Source organism: Hemitrygon akajei, chromosome 5 (assembly GCF_048418815.1).
Source record: "Hemitrygon akajei chromosome 5, sHemAka1.3, whole genome shotgun sequence".
NCBI classification, from domain to species: Eukaryota; Metazoa; Chordata; class Chondrichthyes; order Myliobatiformes; family Dasyatidae; genus Hemitrygon; species Hemitrygon akajei.
The window spans coordinates 52602122-52615354 of record NC_133128.1 but is presented as its reverse complement, the minus strand read 5'-3'; the positions used below and the strand labels follow the sequence as shown (position 1 = coordinate 52615354).

General features: G+C 37.4%; 1 protein-coding gene across 2 annotated transcripts in view; it reads right to left on the bottom strand.

The window, feature by feature from the left end:
* Positions 1-13233, bottom strand: part of rpgra (retinitis pigmentosa GTPase regulator a) — an 86344-nt gene that overhangs the window by 54673 nt on the left and 18438 nt on the right. Inside the window, exons 5-8 of one of the 2 annotated variants that reach the window (XM_073045561.1) lie at positions 11365-11523; positions 6693-6842; positions 4336-4494; positions 1973-2128 (exon numbers count right to left, since the gene is read on the bottom strand). In XM_073045561.1, the coding sequence (XP_072901662.1) occupies positions 1973-2128; positions 4336-4494; positions 6693-6842; positions 11365-11523 (624 nt within the window). The remainder of the gene's footprint in view (positions 1-1972; positions 2129-4335; positions 4495-6692; positions 6843-11364; positions 11524-13233) is intronic. The other variant, XM_073045562.1, reaches the window with a different exon arrangement.

Below are 13233 nucleotides of genomic sequence, written 5' to 3'. Positions count from 1 at the left end.
ATCTCCTGGACCTGCTGGGTTCCCCGTAGAATTTTATAAATCATTCTCTTCACTCCTTTCTCCTCAGTTACTCTCAGTACTATCTGACTCGTTTAACTATGGTAAATTGCCACCCTCATTTAATGAGGCATGTATTATTCTTTTATTAAAAAAGGGTAAAGACCCAACAGAGTGTTCCTCGTACAGGCCGATCTCTTTGCTTAATGTTGATGTTAAAATCTTGGCCAAAGTCTTGGCTCATAGATTAGAAACTGTTATACCCTCTATTATTTCTGATGATCAAACTGGTTTTATTAAAAACCGTCTTCCTTTTTTTTAAACATATGGCGTTTATTTAATATTTTATATTCACCATCAACTGAGATTCCTGAATGCGTTATTTCTCTCGATGTGGAGAAAGCATTTGATCGTATAGAGTGGAACTACCTCTTTGCGGTTTTAGAAATTTGACCTTGGTCAAAGTTTTATCTCTTGGATCAAACTGCTGTATCTATATCCTACCGCCTGTTTTGACTAATTCTCAGCAATCCCAGTTATTTAACCTTAAACGTGGCACCCATCAAAGATGCCCTTTAAGTCCCTTTCTTTTTGATTTGGCTGTAGAACCTCTGGCGATAGCATTCCGAAGCTGTCCTGAATTGACCGGGATTTGGAGGAGGGGTGTTGAGCACAAAGTTTCTCTTTATGCTGATGATCTATTACTTTTTCTTTCAAATCCGTCCACATCCTTACCTCCAATGTTTTCACTTCTTGATCAATTTAGCCAGTTTTCTGGCTATAAACTTAATTTACATAACAGTGAACTTTTCCCAATTAATAAAGAAGCACAAGTATTAGCATTTCGTGACCTCCCCTTTAAAGTAGATCATAATCAATTTACTTACCTTGGTATTACAGTTACAAGGAAGTTTAAAGATCTTTTTTGTGAAAATTTTGCCAATCTTTTATACACTACAAAACAGAGTCTGTCACAATGGTCACCTCTATCTATGTCCTTGGTAGGTCGTATTAATGTTATTAAAATGTACGTTCTCCCTAAATTTTTATATTTATTTCAATCTATTCCAATTTTTATTTCTAAAACCTTTTTTGATTCCTTAGACTCTATTATTTTGTCCTATCTGTGGAAGAATAAGCGTTCTAGAATTAATAAAGTTTATCTTCAAATCGGAAATTCTTTAAGGTTATCTTCAATGAAAACATGAGGGTTACACAGACATCAAAAAGTAGAAATATTGATCCAAGATAATAGGACCACCAAGTGTATGAGGAAATATGCTCTTTGAAGACAACACTCTTGCTTTGGAAACAGAAACAAAAGAAACAAGACCCAGAGCTTTATGTCTGAATCCTACCTCTGATACAGACTTTGGTGTGTGCAGAGAGTGGATTGCAGATCACAATTTGCAGCCATCAATACATCACTTTTATTTCTGTATCTGATCACTGCATGATATTTATGATTAAGATACAGCGTGGGGTAGGCACTTCTGGCCTTTCGAGCTGAGCCACTCAGCAATCACCCATTTTAACTCTAGCCTAATCACTGGACAATTTACAATGACCAACTAATCTATCAACTGATATGTCTTTAGACTGTGAGAGAAAACCAAAATATACGGAGGAAACCCATGCGGTCACAGGGAGAGTGTACAAACTCCTTATAGGCAGCAGTGGGAAATGAACCTGGAACAGAGTAATTGCCACAAGGGAATACAGCAAATATTTTACAGCACACAACATGTAATTTACAGTTTTTTACTTAGTCTTTTAATGTTTTTGAATGCCAGAGACACCCCCACCCCTCCGCCCTCACCAACTCTGGTGGGATTTGCATCAGCAAAGCTTGGTCTCCACATTGGATGCTGCCACTGACACTGGGAATGCAGTGACAATTAAGGATCCACAAATAGAAAAAATACAGTATATTGAATACTTGGGAGCAATGAAGGAATGTTACAACATCACATACCTGTCACTACTGCAGTATGATTCTCCCCACATGAAATAAACTGTATATTTTTTCTCTTCAAGCTTTCTACCACCTTTGGCAATGAAGACTCAAAAATGAATGTGCCATGTCCTAATTGACCAAATTGTCCAAAGCCAAATGCATACACATCTTCCTCTGCAGAAAGATCAAATACAGGATATGGAGTGAAGCTGTTCACAAATGTAAACATAAAATCAATCAATATTGCCAATTTGGCCCTTCATCAAACAAAATTTAAAATCAAATTACACTGTGTCTCTGTGCATTAGATATTAGAGGATGTTAAATCATTCTGCATATAAACTTGAATGAAGGGATGTGGACAATTTTTAATGATTTGTTTGTTTTATTTAGAGATACAGTGTGGTAACAAGCCCACGCTGCTGAATTGCACCCATGCGACCAATTAACCTAACCCGTATGTCTGTGGAATACAAGAGGAAACCAGAGCATGCAGAGGAAACCCACACTGTCCTGGGGAGAACGTGTGGAGAGCAGTGGGAATAGTGCTGTACAGCGATATGCTGACCACTATGCTATGGTGCTGCCCTTTATATTTTGCACATATTAATGACTTAGAATTGGGTACACAGGGCAAAATAAAAATGGAGGTCTGGTTGAACTATATGGGCAGATAGATAGCATATAAAATATATTGCTAAGAATTGTGAAGTGCTACATTTGGGGAGATTTGAGAGAAGTATACAAAATTATGAGGGGTATAGATAGGGTAAATGCAAACAGGCTTTTTCCACTGAGGTTGGGTGAGACATGGATTAAAAGCAAAAGGTGAAGTGCTTAAAAGGGAACATGAAGGCAGCTTTCTCACTCAGAGGATAGTGAGAGTATGGACAAAGCTGCCAGTGGAAGTGGTGGATGCAGGTTTGATTTCAACATTTAGGTGAAATTTGGTTGAGTACATGGATGGCATGAGTCTGGAGGGTTATGGTTTGGGTGCCGGCAGAATAATGGTTTGCAGAGACTAGATAGTCCAAAGGGCCTGCTTCTGTGCTATAGTCTTCCATAACTCTGTGACTCTATTTGGTAGGAAGAATGAGAAGAGGTAATAAAAATTAGAGCTCTAAAAGAGCACAAAAACAAAAATATCTAGGGTTATATGATTGCATTATGAAATTCAAAATATTATGCTTTATGAATACATAGATAAACCAAGTACAGGAGTTAGGACACTGTCAACTTTAATAAATTATGGCTTAGCCACAGATGGAGTGTTATGTCCAGTTCTAAGCATCACACTTTAGGAAAGATACAGACTAAGGGCCCTAAAGAGATTCCAGGGATAAGGGACTTCATTTATGGAAATATTCTAGAGGTGTTGAGACTGCTTCTATTCAAACTTTGGAGGTTGCAAGGATATTTTACTGAGGTACTTAAAATCACGAAGTGGAGATAGTGGGAGATAGTTAAAGAATTTGCTTATTTGCCATTCTATTTACAAAAGGGATTCTATGGAGCTTTACAATAGCTGAAATAGGGGATCGAGTAAGCTTAGAGTGGAAGAAGAGCTGGCTTATCTAAGATACTTATGTATTCCAAGACTGCTATTAAAATATCAAAAGGAGAACTACCTGGCATGAAATACACAGATACCAGGTCAAATGTTTCCATAAAGGGCCACAGTGGGAGAAGAAAACAATTAAATGATAGAGGACTTCACTAAGGCAAAAAGAACTGGGTTAGAAAAATCAAGGAGGCCCAAAATCAGGGAAGATGCATGGTCAGACTACCACTGTTTGGTCCTATTTGTAATCTACTCTGGGAAAATATGTATTTATTGACTTTGCATCTGCTTTGTTTAAAGGCTGTTATGCAACTATTGTGTCCAGCAGTTTGCTCTCAGCACATCAGTGTCTATTTCAAACAATTTTAAAATTTAAAATGAGACTATTGACAGGAAATTAGTCATCTATAATTCCACTGAATATGATCTTAGCTGTCTTTTATTTGAATGCAATTGTAACAGAGTGTTGAGCTAATTGAATTATATCTAATAACTGGCAGAAAAATTGGATTACAGAAATACCAAAGTAATAAAGTAATTCAAACATCAATTTCAAATTCCATGAGGAACAATTTTCAGTAATTCCAATACTTCAACAAATGCACAAAGAAATTAGGATTTTAAAATGCATCTGTTTTGTTGTAAAATTTTGTGAAATTTTACCTTTTTCCCTTAATCAGTAGTTTCACACAAATCTAGAAAACAATTTTAAGTAAAAATTGTGACTTTTTTATATCACTAACAATGTAACATTTGGCTAAATTTAAATGTTGGTGCACAATTAATCTGACAGTGTTTTTATCTCATTTTTCCAACACACCTGTAAGAACAATAGTGTGACCACCCCCACATGAAACTTGAATGATTTTTCCTGATATATTATTGACAGGCTGTGGGATCCGATGATTTATTGGCTGATCAAGTGATAATCCAAGTTTTCCATTATCAGATTCTCCAAATGTATAGAGCTGCCCATCACCTGTGAAAAACCAATAAGTGTGTTATGGCAATCCAGTTACAGATGCCCCTACTATGTTAATTGTTGTAACTGCCTTTTTTGTCACCAAGATCAGGACTATCTGCTCTGCTCCTCCCTTCTTTATTCCATTTACTTGGATAAAATTCTAATGGTGCAGCAGTTGCAAATTTTCATCTTACGTCGTTTCTCTACTATCTCCCTTCAGGTCTTCTGTGAATGCAGTCCAATGTAGGTCTGTAGTCTAGTGTAGCTTTCTCTGTGTTGTTTTTTTTTATTACATAGTTCAGTCTAGTTTTTTTGTACTGTGTCATGTAACACCATGGTCCTAAAAAACGTTGTCTTATTTTTACTATGCACTGTACCAGCAGTTATGGTCGAAATGACAATAAAAGTTGACTTGACTTATTTCCATAAAAGTATTGACTAATTACCTTCAACTCCTGGCCATTGTGTTATAGCTAATGGTTTCATCTTCTCTGGCCTGTCTCGCTCTCCGTTGTTAACAGCCATCTACTCAAAAATAATTAAATCTTGATGCATCCATTTTTGTGAACTATCACTCCATCTCTGATCTCCTTTCATCATTAAAGTCCTTAAGTGAATTTTAATCTCACAAATCTGTGCCATTTTACATAGATCTCCTTGTAAAAACCACATCATTCTCATTCCCACAGGCTGATGGCATCTTATCAGATATTGACAAAGGTAATCTCTCCCCTCTTGTCCTTCTCTAACCATCTGCAGCTTTTGACCACTTCACCCCTTTCCAGGTCTTCTCTAGGGCTGCCCAGCTGGATCGGGTCAGACTCACTGCTCAATTCCTCTTCTAATTAATTGTAACCAAACTATCATCAACAAAGGTTTCGCTTCACATGCCCACACTCTTATCTCTACCACTCCTTTCATTCCTCCCTTGGCAACAGCATCCACAAACTATTTCCAAATGCTTAGTAATAACACACAGCTTTAACTTGAAACCACTTCGCTTGACCTGCCACTAAATCATGATACTTTGTCTAATATCCAACACCAGATCAGCAGAAGTTCCAACTGAACACTAGCAAGGTCTTAAGAACTTAGAATTAATGTATTTCATGTGAGTCACCATACAAGGCAAATTACTCTTAGATGGAAATGCAGCAGGAATAATGAGTAATGAAAAAGAATAATAAAATTATGTAGTTATTTACTAGTCATTTTCATGTATATGAACCACAGCACATGTATTCTTTTTAATGTTAAATACATTAATGTATTACTTTGCACATTCGGTGCAGTTATAAAAACACACAGTAAGAAGTTTAGTTTTAAGCCCTCCTTAAAATTAAATAATCCTCCTTAAAATAATCACTGTGAGATTATTTGTATATAATTAATATTCTTCTACTTGTTGTCTGCTGTGTAATATAATTCCATGTATTCACATTCAATATTATAAAAGTTTATAAAATTATCCATACAGATCATGTCCTTACATTGAGGACAGTACATTGAGGAAGTAGAAAAAAAATAATGACAGAATGCACAATAAAAAGTACAGTAAAAGTACAGTGCAGATGTAAAGTGATAACAAGGCAAACTGTGAGATCAAGATTCCATCTTATACCGGAAAACAGTTCAAAAGTCTTGTAACAGAGGGATAAAAGATGTCTTTGAGCATGATGGTACATGCCTTTCGGTTTTTGTATCTTTTGCCAGATGGGAGGGGAGGAGAAGAGAAAATATCCAGGGTGGGTAGGGCTTTTAATTATGTTGGCCTCTTTACCAAGGCAGTGAGAAGAGTTTTATAATGACACAAATATCCAGGCTGATCATTATGAACAATCATGCGAGCACATGAGAGGAAAATAAAATCTAAGTCCAATCTAAAAGTAATCTTTTTCTCAACAATTTATGCCAAAATTTGAGTAGCTAAGTTTGAGTATTATTTTGCATTGCATGTTTGCACCTGCCCCAGTAGAGCCAACTAGGATAACAAACCAATGGAGCACTGCCCCTCAAAAAAAATCACCTAAGCAAAGTTAATTTTTATCATGAGCGTTAAAAGATGGTACTAAGGCAAGTATTTTAAGTAAAGATGCAGTTCAATCTTGATCTAACTCAATAGCAGAGTATGTAGCCTACTAATCCCTATGTTCTTAACAGAAAGCAAACAAGTGATAATCAGCTTGTTGCCTTGTATTTTCTATCATTAATACCTGTTACAAGAGCAGAATGGTAATATCCACATGAAACCCAGGAGACTGGCTTGCCCACATCTACTTGGCGCGGTAGACTGACACTGCTTTCAGAATCAAGGCCGATTTGTCCCTCAGAATTATCGCCCCACATAAAGAGATTCCCATCCTCTAAACAAGAAAAACATCATTCAAATAAATTGTTAAAACAGAAGAAAAATCAAATGCTCATGAAAAGTTATTCATCATCTTTAAATAAACTGGTTTTCCAAATCTTTAGAAAAATGGTATCACATATCCAATATACAGTAATTCCACAAATGCCTCAATTCCTTAATTGTCAGAAATAATTAAGGAAACACTATTGCGTTAACAGATTCCATTACAGCTAACTCAAGGAATGAAATTGCCAAACATGCAAAGTGTAGATTTGAAATTAATGAATAGAAAGAACCCATAGGCAGTAAAATAATCATTTTAATCTATAACATATTTAATGGAAATGATGCCTGTTAAATTTTTAAGAATTCGGTGATTTCTAAGCAAGTACTTAAAGTCATTCCCTTTTGTCAAAAACAAAATCAATGAAGTTAATAAAGCCTTCACCCTATCTCCAAAAGAATGCTTTATTTAATTAGCATGCCTATAACCTTCCCAAAACCTGGGCAACCTCTATCAGCGGCACATTATAGTAATGATAAAGCACAGAGTCATTCAATCATACAGCAAAGAAAGAGACCATTTATCTCACCAATGTTTATGCAGGCCATCAAAACCCTACCTATGCTAATCACATGCTAATCAGCATGTGGTCCATGTCTTTCTATGCTATAGTATTTCAAATTGTCATCTCAATGTTGATTAAATGTAGTGAGAGCACCTATCTCTGCCTGCCACTCAGCTAGATTTCAACCAGCCTTAACTTAAACCAAAGCCCTCTAATTATAAGCAACTCTGAGAAGAGAAGTTTTTCATTATCTAAAATAACAAGCCTTTCATTATTTTGTGTACCTCATTCATTCCCCCCTTCAGCCTTCTCTATTCTAAGGAAATCAAACCTAGCTTTGATCCTCGGCACTTCCTATGGCTATACCATTCATTGTTCATGTTCTAGCATTATTAGTCCTTTTAAAATACTCCACCTCATATTTATCAGGAATAAATTCTACCTGCCGTTGCCATGTCCCTATTACCAACTCATCAGTATGATTTGTATTCTAAAACAATCCTCCATTTAATCAAGAATACCATCGATTTTTGTCTCACCTGCAAACTTAGTAATCATACCTCCTACATTCACATTCAAATTCTATTGGACGTGACTTATCACAGACTTAAAATCGCAAAGACCATGTTCTACAGCCTCCAATTACCAGGCAAGTTTTAGATTCAGTAAACCAACTTTTCTTGGATCCTATGGACTCTAAGGTTTTGGTCCAATCTCCCATGTGGAAATCCAAGTGCCTTGATGAATTCCATGCAGACTACATCAACTGCATTACCCTCATCAATGTACTTGATTAGCTCTGAAAAATTCAGTCAAATTAATCAGACGGTATCAGTCTCTAAGGAAGCTATGTTGGCTACCTTTGATTAATCCCTACCTTCTTGTAGTAGAGCTTAGAACTGGGATCACTATTTAAAATGAAGAATTTCCAACAAGAAAGAGATGAGGTATTATTTTTTCTCCCTCGCAGAGGGTTGTGTGTTTTTGGAACTCTCTTCCTCAAGGGACAATTAAAACAGTCTTTGAATATTCTTTAGGCAGATTCTATCTCAATTCTTGATAAACAATGGGGTGAATAGGATAGACAAGAATGCAAAGATGAACTTGCAGTCAAATTAATAATGATCTTATCAAATATAGAGCAAAAAAGGGGCTCAACAATCAGGAAACTGAGGAGCTGGTGGACAGGAGTTGCAGGAAAACAGTCACCCCAAAGTTGCAAAAGGCAGGTAGTTGGGTGACTATCAGGAGAGGGAAAGAGAATAGGCAGTCAGAGCAGAATAACCAGCCAGACTTACCAGGGGAAAGCTGCAGTGACCAAGTCTTTTACCAAGTTTGATTCTGTGGCTCAGAAAGGGAAGTCAAGGGGAGAGCAGTAGTGATAAGGAATTCATTGGCTTGGGAAACGGACAGGAGAACCAAAGTGACAGGGTCAGGGAGATATTGGATTGAGTTCACAATAATCTTAACAGGGAGAGTTAGCAACCAAAAATTCTGGTATACATTGGTACTAACAACATAGGGAAGAAAACAGATGAGGTCCTGAAGAGCAAATCTCAAGATTTAGAAAGGAAGCGATAAAGCAGGACCTCATGGGTACCAACCTTTGGATTGCTACCTATGTCATGTGCCACTGAGGGTAAATATACAATGATGTGGCAGATGGCAGAACAGTTAGTCAAGAGAAAAAAGGAAACATACTTAAGGTATAGGAAGCAAAAAACAGATATGGATCTTGATAGTTATAAGGTAGCTAGGAAGGAGGTTAGAAGAGGACATGAGAAGGCCTTGGCAAATAGGATTAAGGAAAACCCCAAGGCGTTCTACAACCACATGAAGAACAGGAGAACTAGAGTGAGGATAGGATTGCTAAGGGATAAAGGAGAAATGGCTCAGGAATAAATGTGCTGTTAACACAAATGATGCATTTCATTGTATGGTTCAATGTACCTGTGATAAATAAATCTGAATCCGATGTTAAAAACACAAGAAATTCTGCAGATGCTGGAAATCCAAAGCAACACAAACAAAATGCTGGAGGAACTCAGCAAGTCAGGCAGCATCTATGGAAATGAATAAACAGTCAACATTTTGGGCCAAGATCCTTCTTCAGGACTGGAACAGAAGATGAAAGATGACAGAATAAAAAGGTGGGGGGGAGGGGAAGAAGGATAGCTAGAAGGTGATAGTGTCTGAATGTGTCTGGAGTCAGAAGAGGTAGAGTGGCCCTTAAAGAATATGTTGCTCCAGTGTTCACAAGAGGGAGGGACCTTGACGAACAGTCAGCGTAGAACAGGCTAATGTGCTGGAGCCTCTTGAAGTTAAGAAAGAGGCAGTGCTGGAGCTTTCAAACAACATTAGGAGAGATCAGTCCCCAGGGATGGACGGCATATATCTCAGATTATTACAGTAAGCAAGGGAACAGATTGCTGGAGTATTGACAATTAACTTTGTAGCCTCACTGGCCACAGGACTATATCAGAGGATTGAGGGTGGTAAATGTATGCCTTTATCCAAGAAAAGTAATAGGGATAATCCTGGGAATTGTAGACCAGGGTGGACAAACTAATGCAGAGGATTCTTAGAGACAGGATTTATGAGCATTTGGAAAAGCAGTCTGATAGGGACAGTCAGCATGGCTTTATGAAGGGCAGGTCATGCCTCATGAACCTGATTGAATTTTTCAAGGAAGTGACAAAATTAATTAAAGAAGGTAGAGTGGTGGATGTGGTGTGCATAGACACATGTGGTAAGGCACTTGACAGATTCTGCATGAAAGACTCATTCAGAAAGTCATGAGGTATGGGGTCCATAGAAATCTTGGATCCACATCCACAGATGCCTCAGTTTCTGCGACAGATGGCAGAATGGTTTAGAAGACATACAGTGTGTGTCCATCATTAGTCTGGAGACTGAGTTCAAGAGCAGTGAGGTAACATTGCAGCTCCATAAAGCTCAGCTTACACATACTTGGAATACACGTTTGATGTTGGTCGCCTCATTACAAAAAGGAAGTGAAAGCTTTAGAAAGAGTGCAGAGCATTACCAAGATGCTGCCTCGATTAGAGAACATGTCTATTGTGGAAAGGTTGAGCAATCTAGAGCTTTTGAGGCAATGGAGGTTGAGAGGAGACTTGATAAAGGTGTATAAGGTTATGAGAGGCATAAGCTGAGTGGACAATCAGCACCTTTTTCCCAAGGCAAGCATAGTTACTATCAAAGGACATTCTTTTAAGGTGAGTGAAAAGAAGTTTAAAGGAGATATCAGAGGTGCTTTTTTTTTACACAGAGAGTGCTAAGTGTTTGAAATGCACTGTGAAGTTGGTGATAAAGGCAGATACATTAAGGACATTTAAGAAACACTTAGATAGGCAATAGATGAACAAAAAATGGAGGATTATGAGTTATGTAGAAGGGAGGGGTTAGAGTAATCATGGAGTAGGTTTATATATTTGGCACAACAGTGTGGGCCGAGGGACAGGTACTCTTCTTATGTTCTAATCTTACCCTGACCCAAATTTGTATGCCTGTGTATATGTTTGTATAACATCTGCAAGTTGTTATTCTTCAGCAATATTCTCCCAAAATCTTTGGCCTCTACTGTTCAAACACGGGCAGCTTATTCACAGAAGCATGACCCAGATACCTATTCAAGTCAGACACCATCTTGCTTGGAAATATGGTTATCCCTTCATTTCCACTGGGTTTAAACATTCAGCATTTCCCACCTAATGGCACTCTAAGAGCACATTTACCAAAAGATCTGCAAAGTTTTAATGTACCTACTGGCACAAACAAGAAAAGTTAAGTTTTCCAGCAAAGCTCACAATTTAATTGATAAAAAGTAGTAAAAACACAAGAGAAAATTATTACTGAACTATTCAAACAATACAACCATGAAGTCTTTCTGATCCATACATAGTTAATAATGTTACCAAATCTGAATAATATTTCATTATTTCTCACCAGTTAAGGCTGCTGAAATATTTGACCCAGCAGCCAGCTGTTTAATCTTCTGTTTATCCTTGAAATACTCCAGACGTTGAAATACCGTTCTTTCTTCATTATTGCCCAGGCCCAACTGTCCTTCACTGTTATCACCAGCAGCATATATATTTCCTTGCTCTGGAATACACATTGACATCAATTGTATATACAAACAATCCTTGCAAATGCACCTTTAATTGCGATTATTTTTGTATTAAGTCCTTGTGATAAACTAAGGTTGGCAGTAACTATTTTATATCTTAAGATATTGGTTATATATCAAATCAGTGAAATATCACCCACTATTAACATTAAACATCGGAAACAAGTCCAATCAAAAAAGAATGACACCGTAGCAAGCTGGATCTCAAACAAAGAAACAGAAAAGAGGAAGGAGATAGAGAGCCTAGCGGCACAGTGTCAAAAAAACAACCTCAACCTCAATGTCAGGAAAATAAATGAGCTAATATTTACTTCAGGAAGCAGGGCAGAGTACACACTCCTGTCTGCATTAATGGTACTGAGGTGGAGATTGTTGAGAGCTTAAAGTCTCCATGTGTAAATATCACCAACAATTTGTCCAAGTCCAGCCACGTAGATGCTATGAAAGAACATCAGCACCTCTGCTTCATCAGAAGGCTAAAGAAATATGTCACATCAATTCCTACAGGTGCAGTATAGAAAACATCCTATTCACAGCCTGAATATAACTAACATGCCCAAGACTGCAGAAATTGCAGAGAGTTGTGAATGTCGTCCAATCTAGCACACAAAAAAATATTGCCTCCATTGACTCTGCCTACACTTCCCGATGTCTTGTGAAAGCAACTAACGTTATCAGGAACCACTCCCCCCTCCCCCCCCCCCCATCTTCCATCAAACTATCTGATCTGAAAATATGATTATTCCTTCATTTTCACTGGATTCAAACACTCAAAGCAGAGGTAAGTTTTCCCTATATACAGAGTGGTAGCTACATGGAACACACTGCCAGAGGTGGTAGAAGAAGCCGATACATAGGGACATTAAAGAGGCTCTTTGATAAGCACACGGAAGAAAGAAAGATGGAGAGCTTTATGGGAGGAAAGGGTTACAGTGATCTTAGAGTAAGTTAAAAAGCCAGCACAACATCCTAGGCCGAAGTGCCTGTTCTGTGCTGCACTGTTCTATGTTATAAGACATAGAAGATACAGAAAACACACACTAGCATACTCAAGGACAGCTCCTATCCCACTGTTATAAGACTCTTGAACAAACCTTTGATAATGTAAAGATGAATACCTGATCTGTCAATCTACCTTGTCTTGGCCCTTGCATTTTCTCTGTAACCGAAACAATACATTTTGTTTTTTATTCCTTTTGTTCTACTTCTATGTAATTATCTATGGAATGGTCTGTCTAGCTATCATACAACAAAAGCTGCACCTCAGTGCATGTGACAATAATACATCAAGAAATGGAATAGAAGAATCAGAATTATCAGAGATACATGACAGTACAGAGCAAAGACATAAACTACAAAAATAAATAGTGGAAAAGAGAAAAAAGAATAACAAGGCAGTGTTCATAGATCATTTAGAAATCTGGTGTCAGAGGGGAAGAAGCTGTTTAAGAATAGTGTGGGTGTGGGAACAAAGAAGCAACAAAAACAAGATTCTGAAAAAAATAAATAACACACTACTTTTTTTAAGAGAAAATAAACATTTTATTTCACTCCAGGAGAGACTGCCAACCTTATTACTCCATAGTACAAAACAAGTGCACAGAGACTAATTAAGGGAAGATTCCAATCAAAACAAGTGGTTCCATGGGTGACCCATAAACATAAGGATTTTATACATTAAAATG